Below are 24,482 nucleotides of genomic sequence, written 5' to 3'. Positions count from 1 at the left end.
TTGGTTGAGTGTGGGTCTTGCGTTCTTTGCAAAGTTAATAACCCGGCCTTAGCCCCGTACTACAATGGCAAGTAAACTTTTGAGTTGGCGATGGTTTTGAGGTCTATGGACCATGAAACGAAAAACTAAGTATATAAAAAATTTCCTAAACGCACCATGGTAACGGCTACAATAGGTAGTATTTATTTGAAATCTACCTAAATAAAACTTCATTACTCCCTTAGTAGGTGCACTATCAAATCCGTTCAAATTGTTTGTAAATCTTATCATTTTTACCTAAAACTTTTGTCTGAACAGTTCTGACAGTACAAACCATTACCATAAGGGGTTGAAAAAACTTGGGATTGAAATAATAAAATAAATAAAACTTCCTTACCATGTAATCTATCCAATTAATGTTTATTTTTGTTTAACTTTTAATTATTGTTGAAAACTTATGTCTAAAGTGAATTTTATATCACAAATCATTACTTTAAGAGGTGGAAATAACATGGGTATAAAGACAAAATGTCATTACTTTAAAAAATATATAGATATACTATCAAATCCATTATAATTTATTGTAAAACTCCTTAATTTTATCTAAAACTTTTGGCTGAAACAATTTTTGATGAAACGAACTATTCCTGTTAAAAAAAAAAACTTTCTTAATATCAAATCCTTTGGAATTTATTAATAACCATCTTAATATTATCTTGAACCTTTGCAAAAAAAAAATTATACGACACGTATTAGTGCAAGGGATGATGTTTGGAGGTCAAAAATAATTGCATAACTACCTTAGTAGGCGTAATATGAATTTTGTTAAGACATTCAATGCTTGATGCGTTAAGCTAAATACCTACATTCAAAATATTTTCGCTGCATGGAATATGAGAAAATGTTAAATCGATTTTTCGAATGTTGGCGAACATAAGGATGTTATGCAGGCTACATTAAGTGTTTAAACATTTTTCAGGAGTTCATAGAAGTTACCAAAATATTTCCAGAAGAGAATAGGTACTTCGAACTCTACCTGCGCCTGTAGACTGTGTGCCGAAAGGGATTTTTTTTTAAATTAAATTAATATTTCGTAAACTTTGGAATGCAATCTCGTTTTATTTTTTATTTTATTTTTCGTGTCCGTGCATTGTGGAAGCAGCAGAAGCAATAGTGAAATGTTCCTTGAGTTCCGTCTCCGTTTCCGTGTCATAGTAGAACGAGCCTTAGCGACTCGCGCCGCGACCTTACCGGAAATGGAAACTCCATCCCCTCCCCTCCCCCCACCCCAGGGCATCACTACTCCGTGACCCAGGAAGAGGTTCATTTCCCCCACTCGAATGACTGGGCGTACGGCGTGCTCCCCCCCCCCCCCCTTCTAACCCGGTCTCTTGGGGTCGAGATTGTGGTCTTCCGCCGTGTCTGAAGCCTGAAGGTCACGCAATCGCCGCTACAGCAGACACGCGTGCGCAGAACTGTCGGGAATAACAACGTCACTTCTTACACTAGCCCCGTCTTGCATTGGAGACGAGCAAGGACAATTTCCACAAAGAGATAAAACTTTTTTTTTTTTTTCGCTGGTGTATTCCCTCCCCGTGCTATATTTTTCCACAATTAGGAATATATATAAATATCAGTCACGGTCACATGAGAGGGGTGATGGGTGTGATCCGTAATTCTCACACATAATACCCAGAACTAAAAATAACGGGAGATATAAAATAATATGATTTTTCAAGACGTCAGAAACTAGCCTAGATTTCAGACCCCACATATTAAAACTCATCACCAAAAATCTTCGGTATTCCGCCTCCCTCCCCCCTCCCCCCCCCCCCAAAAAAAAACCTTCCAAAAATCTAAACTTGTTCCGCCTCTACATTGCATTTTCACTGTCGAAAGTTAAACTTACAGCTACAGTTAGTTCAAATTCGGTTCAATACATTTATGTCTTGCCTAAAAACATTAAGATAAAAGTTACATTTATTTTATGACTGTCTTATCACAGGTCCATGCATTATAAAGCCTACAAAACATAATGTAGTGCTGAAGCTGTCTGGCAAGCAAATAATTAGAAAAAAACATTGTGTGGCCAGTTCTTTTGTGGCAGATGTTGAAACACACCCCATGAACGAGAATACTTTTTCTGGCCGGTAACTTGATCAACATCTTCAGTCTGACAGCTGAATATTCTTCCGTCATTTCTGAGAAAAATACCTACCATTAAATTATCGGTTAGCCCAATTCTTTGGAAACTAGTGTACTTAATTAAATTTATTGAATTGAATAAATTGAGTAAAATTACAGCTTAGTGCCTCGCGGGAATCTAAGAGAAATGTGCACTCGTTGGTGAGACAGACAGTTGATGGTTCTGAATACATCCCTCGAAGGACAGCCAAGGTTATTTCCAAAGTTCACCTTAAAAGAGGTCAGACATGTTTGTTGACCTTCCTAGTAGTTGCAAGGGTCCTTACAGAATCGCCAATTTCTCTCCCCCTAGACACCTCGACTAAGTGCTCCCGACCTTGCTTCGTCGCGCGCGGGCTGTGGGTCTGAACAGTCTAGACTGGCGTCTGGAAGCGGGGGCGTGATAACGGTACTCTCCCTCCCCCCTCCCCCCCAAACCCCATCAAACAACATCCTCAAGCCGTCTTGCGTCTGGCGATAACCCTGGGCGCGCGCGTGGGAGATGCGCATCCGTCGCGTGGCGGTCGCTGGTTCGGACCCGCCGTCTGCGATCTTCCCTAGGTTCATACTGATCTCCCCTTTCTCCCCCCCTCCCCTCCCATCCTGGTTGAACAAGTCAGCCCTACGTGGACACGTGTCAGACGCCCGAACATTCCGCCTTCCGCGTACGTGCGTATTACGATTTTTTCTTTCAAGTCTATGACCGTTTGTAAGGTACTTTAACGAACATTGTTTGATCGCAGTAACGGGTATTTGAGTTCAAACGTAGAAGAAGATATTTAAGGGCGGGGGTACACGGGACTCTGAACTACTTCTGAACATGTTTCATTCAACCTGAACAGGTACATAGTCAAAGTACAGTTCAGAACGTCATCTCTTCTACATAAGCATCTGATTGTCTGTTGAGCGTTGAGAATACAAACAGTCCTTTGCGAAAAACGCAAGCTGGAGAATGTTCCTGACACAAGTTCGTGTAATATTTTACCAACTGCAACAACAACAAAAAAAAAAGATCAGCAAGTACATATTTTATTGTTTTAAATTTGATGATAACGGTAATTCTCTAACAGAGGTACGCCCACGTTTTACTAGACACAAATGATATAGGATCCACAACATATTCATTCGATGACAGTAGACAATCGGTTTTGGAGTTGAACACACCTTATATCAACTGTCTTGTAACCGTACACTTTCGCGTTTGTATACATGTTTACTTAAACCGCGCCCTAACTCTTACCTGAACGAGTCATATAAACCAATTATGTAAACATCATAGACTGTAGGCTAGGTGCGGTATTAAACTTTGTGCAATTAATCACTTGGAACAGACGCAAGGGTACCAACCTGACGAATACGATTTGGGACCACGTTAGGAAAAAAGGAATATATCCGATAGTCTTCATCGATATCGATTGTTCGCGTGTAGCTAGTTCCTTCTAGAAGCTTTCAGTTGCGTCTCGGACGTTTTCTGGGGCATTTGAGGGGCAATAGAAGAGAAGGAAGTTTTTTGGAGGGTTTACATATATACCTCGAATTTAGAGGAAATTAGGCCGGTCCCACTCAACCAAGGCACTCAATGCAAACTTTAACTTTGTTTTCCATAATTTTCTTTTGTTAATGTTGATGTGTATTTTAGAAAATACCTATAACATGCAGGTCAGGCCTCCTCTGGGCAAGAAAGTTTTGCCTACAATTCTCGACAGCAAGTTGAGCCGATGCGTCATCAGATCGTAACGAGAAAGTGTAACGCTCAGATGGTAACGAGAAAAGCAACGCTAGTATATATATCATGTTTTAGCTATAAAATAACTTGCCGAAAAAAAGGGGGGGGGGGGAGAGAACAAATTGGCAGCAGCAGCGCTCGATGGGTTGTTTGCATTATAGCACACTCGCATACATGTTCACTCAAATACTTGCACACATTCTTATATATTCGTTCTTTAAATTATTAATGCAATGGGGAATTTTGATTTAACACAAGTTTTTGGAAATGCGCCATTTCAGTTTTGTACTGTTTGTTATGGAAAAAATTAGAAATATACATGAAAACATAAACCCACAGAAAACAAACCTAAATCATCTGATGGCAAACAAATAAACCCAACTGTTTTGTCATAGGAAACCCACTGTGTTAGTTGGTGTTGTCGTCGTTGTGGTTTTGTATTCTTGTAATTTATTTTTTTGCATTTTTGTATTATTTTCTGATAAATTATTTTCGGGTTGGTTTTCTAAATTCTTACGATCGAATTCCGGTAAATTCGCGTTATTATGTACCTAAGGCAATAAAATCTAAGAAAGCGTTTCTTACACGAAATCATGCACTGAAGAAAGAATTGACCAGCGTTTCAAATTGGATGCTAGAAAAAAACCACTCAATGCTACTTTTTCCCAATAAGCCCATATACTTCTAACAACGAAATTGAAAAGAAAAGAAAGAGGTCGGTGAGAGGCCCGAATAGTAGCAGGGCTCTTGAGCCGCCCCTGGTCTTAACTTAGAGGCCAGGTTGGTTGAGTTAGGTCAGCGACATTTAAAATAATCTTAAGTCATGAACGTATTTGAATCCTAGCAAATGTACGTTCCATTTTAAAACAACCACGAAGATGCACGAGCGAGTGGCGAACTTTGGGTGTGTTCAGGAGCTGCTTGGGGGTCTGTGAATATCTGTTCTTCCGGTGCTTTAACGTAAGAGTAATCCCTATATTTTTGTATCTTTTCATACTACTAAATAGTTAATATGCAAACGAAATCCCATAACAGTTTTTTTTTGTATTGGTGCAGCTCAAGTGAAAACTGGAATGAAATTTAGTAAAAAAAAAGAGGACAAAATAATAATTTTTTTTGCAATGATTACAAGTGTAGGACTTTATTTAAGCTAAACATTGTGAGTTTTAAATTATAGTTTCAGTTTTATCCATGTACTGAGATGGCCAGATTTGCCATACAAATTTATAATATTACGTGGAATTATACATTAGGATGAGTTTGTATTTGATAAACTCCAGCTATGGGTTCATCACGAAAAAAAAAATAATAATTTCGAAATATATTCAACTATTGTACTTAAGTGTTTCTCTAGGCTGGTATACTCGTATAACAGTGGAGATGAACAACTAGTTTATCGTGAATAATAGAGAACGTATTCAAGATGGAACACCAAGCGCATGGATGATGTTTAATTGAACAAATGTATGTAACACCTAAAAAATTGGTCGTTGCCGTGAAATGATTTCACTGAAATAATGAAGGTAAAGAACTCGTCCAAAAGATTAATGGTGAATAGGGGCGTTACTCAACATAACATTTTGCAGTGTGATGTATATTTACTATAACTTTGAAATTTTTAAAAATATTCATGGCACGTGAGAATCGATGTTTAAATCCTTTTATTTTTCTGAACTAAAATACATTTCTCAAATTATATAGTTGCATTCTTTACTATTTTATTATTATTTAATATAAGAAATTTATACATAATTATTTAAGCTGACATATTTTAAAACTGATATAAAGTTTATAAGTACTAAAAATAATTCTCTAATTTTTACAGTTTATATTAAATTTCTCAAAATACTACTATAACGAACTTTAATTGCTGAAGTAGCTCAGCTGGAGAGCGTTAGACTGAATCTCTAAACTTCCCTGGTTGTATCCCGGGTTTTAGGAATTTTTTTTTTTCGCTTGAAGTTACACCTGCATTTATATTTTCATCAAAATCCTTCAACTATAACTTTTACTTCCACGGAAAACACACAAGCTCAGTTTTTGAAAATACGTAATTCTTTTTTTTTTTTAATCACAATTTGTAATTTGAGTGTACAGAAAATTTGATTATTCTCTAATCAAAATTAACTTAACTGAAAAATATGCAATTTTTTTTGTAGATAACCCATGGCTCACGGTTACAGAAAATCATTACTCGATTGCTATATATAAACTCAAACTAAAGAAGTTAACACATTTTTCGTAATCATACAAGAATTTACACAAAAGTTTTAGTTAGGTCAACTGAGACCTAATTTTAATGATTTTTCACAGAAACATATCATTAATTTTACAATATTTTCTAAGAGAAAATTTAATAAAAAAATTTATTGAATATTCGTAAAAATAAGGTTGTATTTATGTTAGTAAAATTATTTTGCTTGATTAGCAAAGTTTACTTTAATTTTTTTTAAAATTTAAATGAGCATTAGGGTTTATAAATTCGAAGACCTTTTTGTTTGTTTTTATTTTACCATAATTTCCAATTTTATGTTGTACAAAGTTGTACATAAATTAACTGTGGCACAGGTTTTCGAAGATCATTTTCATCAAGATTATTTATTCTGTTTTTGGTGCCGCTAGTTAGTATTTTCTTTGTTCGGGTGACGAAAATAATATTATTGTTGGTTTTGTGAGGAATTTACGGGAACAGTGTGTTGGATAGTGTTTTAAAACTGTTTGTGGTGAATATTAGAATTTTAAGAAGCTGCGTAGCTCTTTTCTTTAATCAACGATTTATCCTCAATTGTGTGAAGAAAATTGCTCTCGAAATTCAGAATTTATTCTCCTTTATTCTCCATGGTTCACGTGCTAGGGAATTGGTACTGAAACCGTGTTAAGTTGTCTTTATGAACCTATGGCACGCACCTACCTTGGAGAGAACTTGCGAAGTCACATAACGAGACAAAAATAAACATTTTTACGGCGTTTTCTTGTCGTAAAACATTATCGCAACCCGCTTAAAGAGTCGGCTGCCGTAAGTAAATGCAGTCGCGACAAACAAGATAAGCAGTAGGCTTTATCGCGGTAACTAGTATCATCGTTGTGTCAATGCACTGTGTTTACGAGTTCTTGAATTTCATCTCATTAAAAACATCTCAGTTGTGTCATAATGTATGATGCGAGGTGACTAGCAAAATGTTCTCACACAATGCACTTGGAATATAATTACTTCATAAAAACACGCACTTCATTGTGGTTTAAAAAACTATCGTGCAAGGCCACCATGCACGTTAAAAGTGAAAATTCACAAAACATAAGTATGAGCATGTATAATACCAAATAAAACACTCACACAGTCCTGTCGTTTCTCGTTGTTCATGTCGTAAGGGGTAAATCGGCAGCGAGAGAAAAAGAGTGAAAGAAGACAATTTTTCTCAATAAACATGAATAAAAAAATATATTACTCATTTCAAAATAGCCGCTCAGGATATCAATAATTATTGATCAATCAACAATGATTAATTAACAATAAATATTACTCTCTGATGAAATAATCACACCATAAAATGTTATATTAAGACTTTCAGGACCCCAACTATAGCACGAAAACAATAAATTATAACTACAATTCATACACATTTTTAAAAGTAACTTAACTTCGATAAAATTTTTTTCTCAACCACATTTATAATATTACTTAGTATTACTCAGCAAACCCATTTATACAATTTAATATTAAGACAACACAGCGCGGGAATTATGGCTTTCATTTCTTTTTAAAGTATTTAGGAATCATATATTTTTGTAATTATTATTAATTGTTTCAAATAGAAATAAATAAACATGCATTAAAAATTATTACTCACTTCAAAATAACAGTTCAGGATATCAATAATTATTGATCAATCAATATTGATTAATTAAAAATAATTATTACTTTACTGTTGAAATACTCAAACCATACATATTATTTTTCAGTAAATATTAGAGCTACGATTTACTGTAGTAAATTACTTAGTTTTAATTTAATTTTAAATTATGTATACCTAGATTAGATGTGATGGAGCATTTTTCTAGACTAATATTGTAATTCTGCAAATATCATCTTATCATTGAGTTATAGTGCAACAGATTTTACCAATAAGCTAAATAGACATACTGCAATGTATTCATAGGCATTGATAATGTTCTGCCGTTGAATAAATGAACAATGAACATGACCGCCGCTCCGCGACGCGAAAACTAAACGGCACGGTCCATCCTCACAGTAATTCCTTACATGTTACATTATAACCATATTGCCACAAAGCGAAAATAAAAACAATATTCTACGTACGGGAAATGTTAAAACTTTTTTTAAACTCCCTTATTCTCAGTTGGACTCAACATATTTACACGCTCGTGGGCTGATAATTATAATACGGTGTGTGATATAGTTAATCAAATAATAATACGCGACAAATAATTACCCTGTCAAACTAAAGCGTGAAAAACAATATCCTAGCAAAATATATTTAGTTACACAGCTAAAACAATACTCATATAACACTGTTTAACATTAACAATACTGATTTACACAAGTAGCCTAATTAAGATAATACGTACTTAAAAGAACACCATTTTCTTGCGATGATGGCCAGTGGCGCGGTGCACAATAACCTCAAACCCCGTTGTGTTGCCCTCTGCCCAAGTCGTGGTGGCGTCAGGCGCAGGCGGGTTTCAACCTGTGCGACCAGCCTATCCCTGCAGCATGGCAGGGTTCAACCTGAGCCGCGCGCCGCCACGTGGAGCTCGCTTCTCGCCAAGTTATCTGCACTGTCCGCAACCATTTACCCCTTTTTTACTCCCATAAAACGGGCGCAGAGCGGGAGGTTAACATTTTCGTCTGTCTTTTGTTTTTCCAGGGTTTCAACTGTCGGTTGGCGTTCGCCATCGCGGCCGGCGCCCTCGGTTCTGCATTCCAGCACGGCTACAACACCGGAGTGGTGAACGCGCCACAGAAGGTCAGTGCGCTGCCTGCCCGGGCATACACACGTGCTCAGAGCTTCAGGAAAAAGTACTCAATACATCCGAGTGGGATGGGATCTGTTTACGAAAACAATTTAAATATTCGCTGATAGCCGATAGGTAGTTTTGTTTCCGTATTAAGTTTTAAAACTATTTTTATAAGAGTTAAATTGACTAAAACGCTTGTTTCCAGTGTAATTTTTTTTGGCATAAAACAACCGGCACAGATTCTTGAAAGCACTTAAGGGATCTGTATTACTCCTTTATCTTCATTTCTCCGCCATATAATTCCATAGTTCTAGAAACGACGAGTCTTACGCTTAGAGGCGATAACGATCTAGAAATACCAGCGAGCGTCGTTCTTATCATCCCGCTTAGCATGGGCGCAAATCTGTAGGATTTCCAGGGGGGGCCCGTGAATTCTGTGGTTTAAGAATTTTACGCTAGAGGTCAACCGAAACAAGTCTTCTCTGGATGATAAGCTCGTATGTTATACACTTTATTTTTACGTAAGTGATATTAACAATAAAGCAGAGCAAAATGTTTTAGTAATTATTAATTCATGACTATAAGCAGTGATCTCTCAAACATGTTTGAATAATTTGTTAACCTAAGTACATAAAATATCCATGAAAAAAATATATAATAATAATATACGTGAATATAATGCAAATATATAACACCCCACCGATACATTACCATTTTACAAAAGTGTTTATTCTAATTTCAATTTAAAAATAAATGATTAAATTAAAATAAAACAAATATTTAAGGGGGGGCTCCCATACAACAAACGTGAAAACAGAAAAAAATTCACAAATGATGTATTTCTGTTGCCGCTATAACAAGAAATACTAAAACAGAATAAAATAAATATTTAAGTGGGGCTCCCATACAACAGACATGATTTTTTTTGCCGTTTTTATAGATAATGGTACGGAACCCTTCGTGCGCGAGTTAGACTCGCACTTTGTCGGGTTTTTTTTATGCCACATCACATAATTACTGCGATTCAAATGCTGTTCGTGAAATTCTTTGTTCACAGTTTTTGATGCGCCCTAAAAACCCAAAGCGCCAAAGCTAATAAACGAATCAACATCAAATGAACGATCGAATCATATTAAAACCCTTAAAGAATATTTTATTTTGTAAAGGCATCAACCAGGTAAAAAAGAAAAAAAAAACTTAATGATACAAATGAAAAATCTCGGAGATAGAACTATGAAATTTATCCTTCAGCTAATTAAACTACATACATTTCTCGGCTTATATTTAGTATAATCAGTGTTTTGGAAGTGAATTATTTAGTTAAAATATGCCGCTTGATTAGTTATTAAAGAGACGCGTTTGCTTCCTTATTAACTTAAATACGTATGTGTAACGTTTAAATACTTCTTTCTCACTCTTCTGTTTACTCGTGCAGTGTTGCAGTTATCAAATAACAAATGTTATAAAGTGATTATCGGCCATGAATTGTGAAAATTATCGATTGATAATAAAAGGGGAGTGATTTTAAATTCCATATTGACGAGGAAAAAAATTATTCCCTGTATATTCACATGTAACGTACAGAGCAGCTAGCCTTACAGAATGAAGATGAGCTAAAAAATTCCAGAAAATGGTATATAAGTTTCAGTTCGTAAATAAACTAAATTCTGCTATAATTACTGTTAAAGTATTAAGTTGTTTATTTACTGGAAAAAATATTACATAATCACTTAAATAAAATATATTACCTAAATAATAGTCACTACTTATAAAACAATCAAGCTTACCAGGTGAGATTCTGTTTTCCGTGTCTTCCGCGTCACGAACTTATCCATGTTGATGTTTGCCAAGAAAGCAGAAGACTGGCGCACACGAGAGCAAAACCACTTTAAAAACAGACTACCTGAAACCTATAATACTGTCGATTCAGAGCACAAGGTAGTGTGGGTAACAATGGGGAGGAAATGCTAACGGAACCTTACCCTAGCTTCGTCCTTTGGAATGAACGGTTTCTAGGAATTAAGGGTTTCAAAGTTCTCACTGGAAAACTCCATACCATGGCTTTCGCAGAAGGGGTAAGGGAAAATAACTACGGAACTCGAAGGTATGAATGTAAAGCATGTCAAAGTGTCTGTCGTCGTTGTAAATAATAATCTGATATATATGTTGTGTACGCCATTAACTTTAAAATCACGAAGTGGGCCCCCCCAAGGGGGGGGCCCATTAATTCCAGGGGGGCCCGGGCCCCCCTGGCCCCCCCGGGATCTACGCCCATGCCGCTTAGCATACACCCCTGACTAGGCGGGCCTCTTAAGGCCCCCCCCCCCCCCGTACATAATGTCCGAAATGTCAGTTTGGACTTACAGTCGTAACTTAACAATTGGAACTGCCGCGTATGAGAACAGCGTCCCTCGAGTCCAAACAATCAGTCCATCAGCTGAGTGTCGTGGCAAACATCTTTGTTTACTCTCTTTGGTTGCATCGCTATTTTTTTTTTTTTTTTTAATGTTTAACATCTTAGCTCTCGTCATACGAAGATGTTACGATTATAATAACTAAAATTCGAAAGTATATTAACTATAAAGGTAAATTTTACACGTGTTCGTGCGATGGTAATGTCAACAAAACGCAGTACTTCTTACTGAATTTGTTAAAAATAAACCGATACACATACGAGTAAATACTTATATGTTATTGCTATTATAAAAATGTAGAATTATCGTTTAGTATATTTTTAATGAAACCGTATTCAACCGAAAAGTTTCAGTTACATTATTTTATTATCAGTTACAGGGTGACCGTATTACCAGTCAACAAATATTACGGAAAATCAGGCAAACTCTTTAAAGTACTTGTAACTCATACTAAAATAAAATTGAAATGTTAATCACGCAAATCTGCAGCAATAAGCTAGCTGGAACTTAAGTGCGTGCCAGTATCTACCTCGGTGTTCGCTTGTTTCTGCATTTTGAGGACGCAAAATAGCTAAGGAAAAACTGTAGAAAGTCTGCAAGTTACGCCACAAAAGTAATCTAGCACTGGCTGGCGCCTACGAAACTGTGTTTATGCAACTTGGCAAACACCCGTTCGGCAGGTTAGTAGGCTAGTGACCAGTCAGGGGAGAAGGTGAACTGCAACGAAGGTTCAATAAAATAATTACCACGGTGCGAGGTTGCGCAGTGAGTGGTAACACTGGACTCGCATTCCAGGGAACCCGGGTTCGAATCCTGATTTTGGTTTTTCATGGTTTCCCTGAAGTACTCCCGGCAGATGCTGGGATGGTTGGTTCCCTCAGGCAGGAATTACAATGATCCGTCGCCTCCCTCTTTATAAACGTAATTTATTTTTGGTGTGAACACTGTTTTTTGAAATGTCAAAAGGACGTATAGATTTGTGAGATAGACTTTATGTGTGATTTATAATCGATTGGAGTGTTTTTTTCTTTGTTCTTTCATTTTATTTCGTGATTTAACATAATGCCTAAAATTAATAAAAAAGCTGAAGCAGATAAGAGGTATTATTACAGGTAACGTGGGAATAAACCACCAAAACTGCCAGTGACTGGATGCAAGAGTACAGGACGCGGAAAAAAGGCATTTTTCTTTTTCATTGTAGGTCATACCGGCATCCTTACTATTCTCAATTATTATCTCTTGTTCAATTAAACATACTAATAATTTATCTATCTATACCTAATAAGCAAAAAGTCTCACTACTGTTGCGTGTGGATTCCACGCACACATTTTTTTTTGTATTTATTTATTTTACAATCGTAATTCATTGTTATGGCTAGAGACCTGCAAAATTCGCGGATTCATTGACCTCTAGGATAGACTCCACAGTCCTTTAAATATACTCGCGGAAATGACCCCTGTTCATTGGCTACTGACGCGTCAGACGTCTCAACTAGGCTGTCCGAAATTCGGCACTTTTCTTGGTTTAGTGTTTCCCATTGGCTCGCAGTTCCCCGGATAAAATGTGGGGCCAATCGCAGAAGCGGTACCTACGAAGGTATAGTTGTTTTGATGCTAGCCTATATCGCGAAATGAATCCACGAATTTTGCATGTTTCCAGTTATGGCAGGGGCGCAACAACAAAATTTCCAAAGGGGGGGGGGCAATATACCTTATTATAAAGAATCATCGATTCCCCTCTATTGAAGCGGGGGGTCCGGGGGTCCTCCCCCGGGAAAATTTGTATTTCAAGGTGGAAAATGGTGCTATTTTAGCAGTTTTATTATATAAAAATTGATTACGCAGCACTTTCTTTGCCCCCGTTTGCCACCACTTCCAGGTTTCAGAGGGGGGGAGGGGCAAAATACCCTTCCCCCCCCCCTGTTGTTGCGCCCCTAAGTTATGGCACATGTTTTTGTTATATCCAGGATCTTTCAACGTACTAAATTAAAAAAAGCAACCGTCATGCACCACGGTTATCAGAGGATAAACTTGTATACGTGATGTTAACGGGACTCTGGTGGTGACGCGGGGACGGTGTGTGTGTCGCCAGCTGATCGAGGGATGGATCAGGGACATCGAGGCGAACCGCTCGGACATCGAGTCGTGGGAGGTGGAGAAGACCAAGGTGACGATGGTGTGGTCCATAGCCGTGTCCATCTTCTGCGTGGGCGGCATGATCGGCGGCTCCATCACCGGCATCGTGGCCGAGCGGCTGGGGCGGAAGGGAGGCCTGCTGGCCAACAACGTGCTGGTGCTCTTGTCCGCCATACTGCAAGGTGAGCACACGGCGAGCGAGTGCCCATTGCACACGGGCGACTTTCTGTCGCTCTGGTCGCTCTTGATGGAACCAATGCCTTGTAATTGACATCCGCGCACACGGGCGACTTTTTTTTGACGTGACGACGACGTGTAATAAATCGATGAACGCCGGCTGCACGCACACGAAAAAGTGTCCCGTAACGCACATTGTCCCGTTTCGCTGTGTCCCGTTACGCTTTATTGTACGCTTGCGCCGCATCTATCTCTCTCTCTTCCGCTCGATTGGAACAACCATCGATTTGACTTTTTTCGAGGCACATTAAACTTGAAACACTCCCATTCGTTTCCTACTTTTTCCTATCATCGTTCCATCCTTAACAGAATAACACAGATATGAAGACGTTGAATAGCAAACACGTACAAAAGTTAAAGTTAAAATAATCTCTTCGTTAAAGTAATAAACATATTTGAATTAGTGAGTGCAAATAAAAGTAAATTTATCGACTAAATTGTAGATTTAATTTCACTCCTTCTTTGTATCCATACAACATAGTGATAATTCAATAAAAATGATTCAATTTTATTCATAAAAGTATGCAATCATTCCATCAATGTTTTGCTATGACTTTGTCACGTTAAACTATCGTCCGTAAACCGACTTTACAGACAACCAATTTTTTTTTTTAAATATCGCCGCGTCTAAAAAGAAGCAACTGGTTCCATTTCTGTCGCGAGTCCAAACAGTCGCCGAGCGACCGCCGAGGACAATGAAACACGCATGTTTAAACCTGTCCCTTCACACGGGTGACACAACTGTAGCAGCGACTGCCGTGAACCGACTCGCCGGAGCAGGGCGCTCGGGCCTCGTAGGGCATCGACACGGCATTCAAGGCAGAACAATTTATTTATCAAAAGATTTTAAAAAGTCGCTAACTTACTAGCGGATGCACCATGGGCGTCGCAAGGATGTATTTTTTTTTTGGGGGGGGGGGGGTGACTTCAATTGATTTAGTTGTTTGAAGAATATCCATCCCCTAGAGAAAAATAAAAGCGGGGGATCCGGGGGTCCTCCCCCGGGAAAATTTGGGGTTTGAAGGTGCAAAAAGGTGGTTTTTAGGCATTTTTCTTTCCTAAATATTCTAATTGTAGTTGGTTGCAATATATAATTTATTTTTTATGAAATAATTTTCAGAGAACAAATTTGTAAAAACACAGTTAACATATCTGCTGGTACTATATCCACACAAAATCATTAATTTAAACATCAGGAGAAACTACGAAACTAAATATATTATTGGAGGGGACGAAATTGAAGACTTTTATTATTTGGGGGGGGGGGGGACGTGTCCCCCCCGTCCCCCCTCCTCCCCCCCGGTTGCGACGCCAATGGATGCACCCATTGCTGTCTTCATTTATTTTTTATTATTAACTCGTGCGTTCCGAACAAGGCGTACAGGAAGGCAAGCTTACTATACGAAATCCATCTTGATACTGCGACAGAAGTGACGCTCGTGTGCGAGGTCAAGCGACTGTCACCTGAAGCCGCGACTTTATGTCGTTCAGTCGCTGCGACAGAAGCGGTGCTCTAACGCTGGCTGCACCATTGAAAAAAAAAAAAAAAAAAAACAATAGCAGCAGTAACAGTCGGTCGTGCTCACAAGATTTGACCGCCATGTTTTCGAACCTACTGATTCACGATACACAGAACAGTCGTGTGTATGTGAGAGAGGTCGTGCGCATTGTAGAGAATTAATATTTTTTTTATTTGTTACGGACGCATGGCGCAGCAACCAATGAGAGTTGAGTTTGGCGGGACTAGAGAGCTGTTTATATATATCAATCATATTGTGGCAATAAATTGACGAGATATTTCAATGCTCAGGTGTAATTCCTGCTTCAAGAATTAATTAATACTATTACTCATGAGACACCAGAAAAAATTGTAAATAAAAATAATTGTGTCGTGCTTAGAACGGTTGGGTAGCTAAAGCTTTTATACAACCCTTATTTATTTATAAATGTGGCCACAAATTGCTGGTCAGATGACACGGGATAATAATTTGGTTGTTAATATAGTTACTGTTACGAACGTGAGCAAGGCCGGGACACGTGCAGGTACAGAGCGGCTGGCCACTGCCGCACGATGATATGCGCCGCGCGCGCCAGAAAGATAACAAGGATTGTCGCTTTCCCCCCTCCTTCACACCACTCCCCGCGCGGCGCTGACACGTAACTGACACCGGACAGCTGCGGAGTTACGCGAGCCGCCGACACGTGTTTCGAGAGATTTCTGCCGTCGGGTCGGCACGGAATGACGCGACTGGCCCCGGCCGCGCTCGGGAGTTCTGGAACGTGACTGGGCCTATATATATGTGCCCGGGGCGCCGGCCGAGGAGTCTGAGTTCAGAGAGAGTTCCGGCGGGAGCTTTCCCGCGGCGGAGTTTCCGGGCGATAGAGTGGCGAAGTCCCTGGACGAAGGTTCCAGGACGAAGAGTTCAGTTCCGGGCGATAGTGTCGCGGGCGCGGCGGAGTTCCGAGCGAAGTTCCGAGCGAGGCGTCGAGTGGGATCTCGGCAAAGGGTAAGTGTGACGGCGGCGGCGGAGTGCGGCGACGAAGTACTGCGACGGAGGACCACGAGGGGTGCTGCGGCGAGAGTTTTGGCCCAGCGAGGCGTGTGGATTGTGAGAAACGAGTGACTCGAGGAAGCAACATTTTTTAAGTACATTTGATTAATTGACATTTTTAGACTATTAGCTAGTAATATAAATAGTGGCAATAAATATAACTGTGTGTGATAAAAATCTTTATATGGGCTATCCTTTACGAACCCGCAGTAAATCGTAACATTACTAACACTGGCAACAGATGATGGATACATCGCAAAATTCATTTGCTGAAATTGACAGTATGATTTCAATTGTGAAACGACTTCGCACAAGTCGTGCATATGGCCTGCCATGCGCTTGCTTATTATTATTGTTTTTAAATTATGAACCAAGCCTAAGGCCCGTTCTACAAAACGGTATCACCATCACGTCTACTGCTTCCACAATTCACGGAAACGTAACAAATGGCAGTCATTGAGATTGCGTTTCAAGGTTACGAAATATTATTTAAAAAAAAAAAATATTATGATATGCTTTGAGATCGTAGCACGGGCAGAATTTACGTAAGCAGTAAAAATCAACGATAAAGTAATAATAGAACACAATATATTCTTGTACTTGAAAAGATATTCTTGTACTTGAAACAATTTTAAAAGTATTTAAAACATAAACAAACATGGCTACCACCGCTTCTGTTGGTCACACAGAGCAACGTAAACGGAAGAGCTCGGCATTGCCATTGAATATATATAACGTATAGAAGTCACAAGGGGATACGATTTATTCTGCTGGTTTTGGAATCCAAACTGAGGTAGTTAGAAGCTCCCCCGCCAGACAGCTCTGCTTTCGAAAAGACGGCACTCGTGGTTACTGTCTCCGACGCTAGAGCGCTGTAGTATCGCTTGTCTCAGGGGTCGCGCGTGTATTCTGTCTCTCATTCTTTTGTATTTTGTTTCCCTTGCTGTGTGGAGGGCCAGCACATTGACAAGGCGGGTGGTTATGCTTGTCAAAAAGATGCGTAAATATATTTAACACATATGTATTTTGCTTAAAGAACCGAAAGCAAAAAATAATTCCTTGAAATATTACACAATTATTTAAAAACAGCCACTAAATCAGTAATTCATGGGTGTTTGATTCCAGATGGTGTAATAATTATTGTATTTTAATAAAAATTGATCCAATTGGATATAAAATAAATATTTTATTCACCAAATTAATTCAAATACTTCAAAGAATCCATTCTAATATGAATTAAACCAAATGCATGAAAAGCGGAAATTATAAAATACCAGACACTGTTATATATATGGTTGATCAGTGTTAATCTGTGCACGAACTTAGTCATACATTCATAAAAACTTTATTAAGCTATAACACAAGAAACTCGTTGGGGAAAATATTTACTACCTATACTTTTCAGAAGTAAGGTTTGTAAATTCTCCTTCAGGAGCATTATACAACACAGTGCATTAAATTGCATAACAAGTCAGAAAAAAAAAATTAAAAATAGGTGGAAGTAAATAAAAATACCACAAACAAATGATTATACGTACTATTTTATCATCTTTATAATTTCCAAATAATGAGGGCCCAGTAACTTTGAGTTAAGTTTGGTGTATAAAACACTTGCAAAAAACATTTCTCTGTATTCTAGAGTTGTTTGCAGAGTTAATTTACATGCACAAAAACTTTCAATGTAAAAAAAGCCACATAATCATCCTATCATAGTAGGTGACATTTTTGATAGGTTGTACAACAAAATTTGAGACTTTGACATATGAATTATGTGAAGCATTAAGAATTTCTGTCTGCATGCTATTGAAGCAACTCTACTCCGGGAGATCCGTTTCCATTTAAATGATCTGTCTTTGTCACCGTGTCATTCCCGGGGAAATGACCAAACTTCGGGAATAATTCTGTAAAAGATGAACTTTGGTCAGTTATCAGACGACTGTCGGTAGTGTATTCTTTCAAAAGTCCCCGATCCTACTCCCCTTGCGTCCTGTTCCTTCATTCATTTAAACTTGGGAATTGCAGCATTTCAAATCTCCAGCTGTATCTCCTAAAGAGAGAGCTTTTCTATGCGTATTCTTCATTAAATGATATAAAACACTTTATTATCAAAGTTTTTATAACACCAACATTTTAGCTCTAATTTTATGAAATAACTTTCAAATTAGTGGATTTTTGTGTGCCATTTTAATGATTTTTTATGTGTAGTTTTTTAAGGCAGTTAAGAATTCAGAAATATTTCTTAGGCAAAAGTTTAAGTATAGGTACATGTTTCAATTTATTCACAGCAATACCCTGTTTGTTAACCTTGGACCTATGACTCACTCCCCAGGCTGCAGAAGGGTGAACCTACATCTATGGACTCGTCACTGCGGTATATTGCAGTAAATTAATGTTTTATAATAGGAATAATCCTGTAAAAGATAACTTTTGCAGTAAATTAATGTTTTATAATAGGAATAACCCTGTAAAAGATAACTTTTAGTCAGTCATCTATCGTTGGCTGTATTTCTGAAACTAATCGTCGTGTACAGATAAACATTTTTGGGTCTTATTCATTATTACATTATCTACAAGTAAAGTTTTTTCTACCTGTTTTTGTTAAAGCTAATGGTTTGAACACAACTTAAGCAAACCAGTGTTAAACAGTTATAATCTGTTTACAGTTTACCATCTTTATTTTTAAACCAGTTAAGAATTCAGAAGTATTGTTTACATGAAAACTGTAGTTAGGTTCAAGAACCTATGCAGATAATTACACTATTTATTTATACCTATGTTTTTTGGTGTCTCTAACATGAAAATGAAATAACTACCATGACATACAAGATCAAGCCTGAATGAATGGCAATATCACCTTCCAAACATTTCACCAATTGCAGGTCTTAATTAAAGATAACACTATTCTGAAATGTCATGTTTCATCCCAAGTGGTTTCATTGATTTATTAAAATAAAATAAGTTATTTGAATATTTTTTTCCAATGGCACATACATCCCTTGATATCCACAGCCTTGACATGTCTTGTTTTCCTAACTCATTTTGAGCATAAGGAATCAACACAGTGCATTTTATAAATGGAGTTAAAAAATCAGCTTATAGGTACACAAATTAATAATTACTGTAAAAGTTTTTTTTTTTTTAATTACCATGAAACACATTATTAATGTCTGGTGTATGTATTTTCTTTCAGGATGTTCTAAGTCTGCAGAATCTTATGAGATGATCATCATAGGCAGATTCCTGATTGGAATCAACTCCGGTTTAAATGCTGGCCTCGTTCCGATGTACTTGTCTGAAATAGCACCGGCACACTTAAAAGGAGCTGTAAGTACCAAAACTGCCATGTTTAATATTACTTTACTCTTTAGTATGCCTGTGTGCATATAACGAAAGTTGTGCAAAGCATTTTTGTGTGTTAAGCTAAATCAGCTAAAATTATTTGCAGCTGTTCATTTGCAAAAGATGTAACACATTAGACGGCTCCATTAATTTCAAAAAGTCTTTCAGACTTCATACTTTGTTTTACATTTAAGTTTTACTTCTTTAAAAAAGAGAGATTATATAAGACTTATAAAAACTATTTAAAATGACATTTCATTTTAGTTGTTCTCAGGGTTGTCTAGAAGGGCAGGCCGTGTGGGAGGGCAGGAGAGGGGGTTGCATGAATTTATTTCCTGATAATAATGCTAAAATTACAAATATAATGCTAAAATAACTCATTTTAAACTTAAGAAGTTATGTGATACACACATATCACATTTACAGTCTTTAGATTTTCATTTTATATTTTGAGGTACCTAAAACCCTTTTTGTTAAGTAATGGGGAAGGACCCAAAAAAATTTTTTGCACCCATTTTTCCTTCATGGCCCAGGTTGTCTTTATAAACAAGCTGCTTGAAAGTGCTGTGCCAATGTACATGACTAACTGAACTAATAACACTCTCATTTAACATGTTAGTAACTATGGCGAGTTTTCCTTCTGCCTTCAGGATTGCAAACTGCCTGGTGGTTCCAGTTAGCTCATGCGCCTGTGGTGACTTTATGTTCCAGATAGGCACGGTGTACCAGCTGGTGATCACCATCTCCATCCTCATATCCCAGATCCTGGGGCTGGAGACCATCCTGGGCAGCGAGAACGGCTGGCCCATCCTGCTGGCACTCACCATCGTGCCGGGGATCTTCCAGGTGCTCACGCTGCCGTTCTGCCCCGAGTCGCCCAAGTACCTGCTGCTCAGCAAGGGGCTGGACATCGAGGCCCAGCGAGGTGCGCCATCGGCAACCCTTCCAGATCCTGTATACCTGCGTGGTGTGGCTTTCGCAGCGAGGGCCAACCAGGCATTTCATTGGCCCCTAGGCAAAAATATACATGCGAAGGACGTTGCAACGTTGCTGCGATCCTTCGAACATACACACAGGGCCCCAACTAGGGGGGGGAGGGGGGGCGAGCAGGGCATACGCCCCGGGCGCAAAGCTGTGGGGGGCGCCGAAACTGGTTAAAAGTCTTTGCATGGAAGTTACTGTAGCACAGAAACTGTTACATGTAGGTATGGAAAATGCTTAAATAGCACCATTTTTCCGTGGGAGGGCCCCCGGACATCCGCTTTATTGGTGTGGTATGTGCAAAAAAAGAGGGGGGGGGGGGGGTCGCATGTATCCATTCATGCCCCGGTTGCCAGAGACTCTAGTTGCGGCCCTGCATACACAGCTATAACATTCCCTAGCTACAGAAAAAAAAAGGCATTCGTGTGCTTAAGTAGGTACCTATACTAAAATTAACTAAAACTAAAATTTACTTAATATTTTAACATGAAAACACATGTAATTTATTTCAGAGAACCACGCTCTCTTGCATCCAAAACTTTTAATAAATGTTGATCTATCCAAATTAATTTTCGTTGCCCTATTTGATACAACATTCATCAATAGCATGGGTCTATGAATGACAATCACACCTTTGTACATTTGCATCACATCAATTTAAAAGATTGCGTGTAAATACATTAAGATACACTTCAAAATAGGTACTTTACAGCAAAACAGTCATTTCTACAAATAAAATTTATATATTTAGAATTATGCAATACAACTTCAAACATTCAATACATTTATAAATATTATGCTGCGCAGCACAGGCCAAAGCAATTTTGGTCGTGTATATTGTGGTCATACCTAGCTAGCATTTCCATTTCTGCTGTGCTGCAAGTACTTTTATATGAACTGAACGTAATTAGTGCTCCTCTGTTAGGTTGCTGTGGTATCGACAGGTGTTTTAGAAACTCATTAAAAAGTAAAATGACTACAAGATGTTTGTAGCAAAAAAAAAAATTTTTTTTTGAGCCATTTAACATTTTCCAGCCAGGCCTTTTAGGCTAACGGATCCTGAGCATTTGGCCCATTTGTCCCCCTTCCCTACCCCTACTTCCCCTTGCGGCAGCCTTGATCAACCAGCAATATTTAACCGCAATGAAAAGTCTTTTCGTAGTTCACCTTTCACTCCATATAATTCACCTATAAGAAACTTTGTTATGTGTTACTCAAAATGTCTGAACAATATTTCTATGCCAAATCTCAACTACCATTAACCATAAATCAAGTCTGCCTTAAAAAAAAATTTTTTTTGAATAAATTTTTTAGTATTAGTACAAAGCCAAAGGTATAGCCAAGGTATAAAGTACACAGGATATATTCCGCATCCCCTGAAATTCGTAGAATAAGTACTTTCTTTTCTTGAGTTATAGGTTAAAATAGCAATTTATGAGCTGCCGAATTAAAATAAGTCCAAAAAAAAAGTGCAGAGATACATTTCTGGCAGATACCTAATTAATATATAAATATATATATACACACACACACACACACACACACACACACACATACATATATATATTCTCTTGCAAAATGAAATCCTAGCTCTGCCTCTGTAAAATGCCATATGTATTCTATGAAAATCGGGAAGCCTACAACTCACGTAGTTTCGGTTCCCTACCATGTTTGTGCAACTTCGGATTTCTCTCAAAAATTGAAATTAAAAAAATCGAAGGGTTAGGTTAGGTTAGGTCAGTCACAACATGCTTGGTTTCATTGGAAACTTCTGATTTAGCGGCTGAAGTGGCGTTAATACCAAAACGCAAAACTTTGGAAATCTTCGGAAATTCTTGCAGGGAACCGAAACTACGTGAGTTGTAGGCTTCCCATGTATATACACATCTTCCCGTCCGTCTCATCGCGCTTGTCGGCTAGGAAGCCTGTGACAAGACGGCGTGTTGTGTGCTTGCGCGCAGCTCTGGCCTGGCTTCGCGGCACCATCGAGGTGCACGACGAGATGGACGAGATGCGGGGGGAGTACGAGGCGGCCAAGTCGGTGCCCAAGGTCACCCTGCGGGACATGTTCATGAACCGGGCGCTGCGCATCCCGCTCTTCATCTCCGTGGTGGTCATGATCTGCCAGCAGCTGTCTGGGATCAACGCCGTGAGTGCACCTCCGCGACGGAGTCTAATGGCCTGTCGCACAGTCAAGTGTTTATTGCGCTAGACCCGTTGAACCCAATGTGTGACCATTCCCGTTTATTCATCCCCTGAAGTCGTCGACAATTCATATCTCAATGATACGTGGAGTTTATCAAACCTTCAATGTGTGGGTTTTAAGGTGTACCTACATTCGAGTGGACATAATACTTTGTGGCTATGAGACAAATTTTATTTTACTTTTATTAATTATAAATTAATATTATAATTATAGCATAAGATTATTATTACCACACAAAAAAAAATATAGTTATGTTGCAATAAAAAATTTAAGTTTAGATAATTACATTCTTCGGAATTGTATGCAGTGGGTAACTGAAAGGGTTAATTCAATACAGTATTTACTACTCAAACTGCTCAGATAATAAGATATATTGAATAAACATAACTAAAGGTGTATGAAAAGAGCATTTAAAAATTTAATTTATAGCATCTATTATGTGATTTTTAGCATTTTATAGCATTTTCCATTTTGTGATTTTTAGCACTTTGTAGCATTTAAAAAAATTGTTTACTCGCATTTATTTTTGTTGATTTTGTTGTTGTAAATAATTAAAGCATATGTACAACGGCTACTTAATAAAGTTTTTAATGCCTACAGCACTACTTATCTTAGCTTATAACTTATGAAGTAATGACAGAGTGAATTATAAAATGGAGTTGGCGGTTTTTGGGGATTTCAGTTGCATGTTTTGAAATTATTTAATAAATGTTGAAGTTTCGCAAATAATCGCGGCAATTGAAAAAATTTCGCATCTATTTAGCATTTATCGCAATTGCGAATTTCACACACCTCTAAACATAAAATAAAGTTCTATCTTTTGGGGTAGTTTTATTTTTTTTCCTCCAATGACGAGGAGTCTGCAGCATTGTGGGGTGAAAGTGGAGTTTCGATGGGACGCCGTTAACGACCGCGGCGGCGCCTGGCCGTGTCGCAGGTGTTCTTCTTCTCCACCAAGATCTTCATGATGGCCAAGCTGTCGGACATGAACGCCCAGTACGCCACGCTGGGCATGGGCGCCATCAACGTGCTGATGACGCTGGTGTCGCTGGTGCTGGTGGAGCGGGCCGGCCGCAAGACCCTGCTGCTGGTCGGCTTCTCCGGGATGTGCGTCTGCACCGTGCTGCTCACCATCTGCCTCGTCTACGTGGTGAGCAACCTTGTTCCTGCAACCTGGCTTCCCGGGGCCATCCTCCTCACGATCAATCTCGTTTTCTTGTCACTACTATTGACCAGGGGCGCAACAACTAAATTTCCAAAAGGGGGGGGGGGGCAATATAGGTGGAAAATGGTGCTATTTAAGCAGTATTATTATCTAAAAATTGATTACACAGCACTTTCTTTGCCCCCGTTTGCCCCCACTTCCAGGTTTCAGAAGTGGGGGCAAAATACCCTTGCCCCCCTTCCCCCCCTGTTATTGCGCCCCTGTTATTGACTAAAGTATTTTCCTACAAACTTATATCATGATTGGAGACCCGGAAATTTTGCGGGTTCAATGACCTCCAGGATGGACTCCGATATCCTCTACACACTCGGGCAAATGCCAACTGTTCATTGGCTGCTGACTTGTGGGTCGTCTCGACTGGGTGACCTGTGATTCGACACTTCTACGAGTGAGGGGGTCTCCTAATTGGCCCTCAGTCCTCCGGATTAACAGTGAACCAATGACAGAAGAAGCACTAAGGTATAATTATTTGAATTTTAGCATGACACGAAATGAAACCGCGAATTTTCCGGGTCTCTAAATCATG

The 24,482-nt window shown here is 38.6% G+C and overlaps 1 protein-coding gene across 4 annotated transcripts in view; it reads left to right on the top strand.

Annotated features, from left to right (window-relative positions):
* The window catches only part of LOC134531832 (solute carrier family 2, facilitated glucose transporter member 1-like), a 207,473-nt gene that overhangs the window by 175,349 nt on the left and 7,642 nt on the right, over positions 1-24,482 (top strand). For all 4 annotated transcript variants that reach the window (XM_063367798.1, XM_063367801.1, XM_063367799.1 and 1 more), the window contains 6 exons: positions 8,776-8,874; positions 13,373-13,598; positions 19,396-19,529; positions 20,256-20,469; positions 22,487-22,674; positions 23,669-23,881. In XM_063367798.1, coding sequence (XP_063223868.1) covers positions 8,776-8,874; positions 13,373-13,598; positions 19,396-19,529; positions 20,256-20,469; positions 22,487-22,674; positions 23,669-23,881 — 1,074 coding nt within the window. The remainder of the gene's footprint in view (positions 1-8,775; positions 8,875-13,372; positions 13,599-19,395; positions 19,530-20,255; positions 20,470-22,486; positions 22,675-23,668; positions 23,882-24,482) is intronic.

The sequence above is a fragment of the Bacillus rossius genome, chromosome 5 (genome assembly GCF_032445375.1).
Source record: "Bacillus rossius redtenbacheri isolate Brsri chromosome 5, Brsri_v3, whole genome shotgun sequence".
In the NCBI taxonomy this organism is placed as follows: Eukaryota; Metazoa; Arthropoda; class Insecta; order Phasmatodea; family Bacillidae; genus Bacillus; species Bacillus rossius.
Note: the sequence above shows the minus strand (reverse complement) of the source record. Positions and strands in the feature narration are given on the sequence as shown.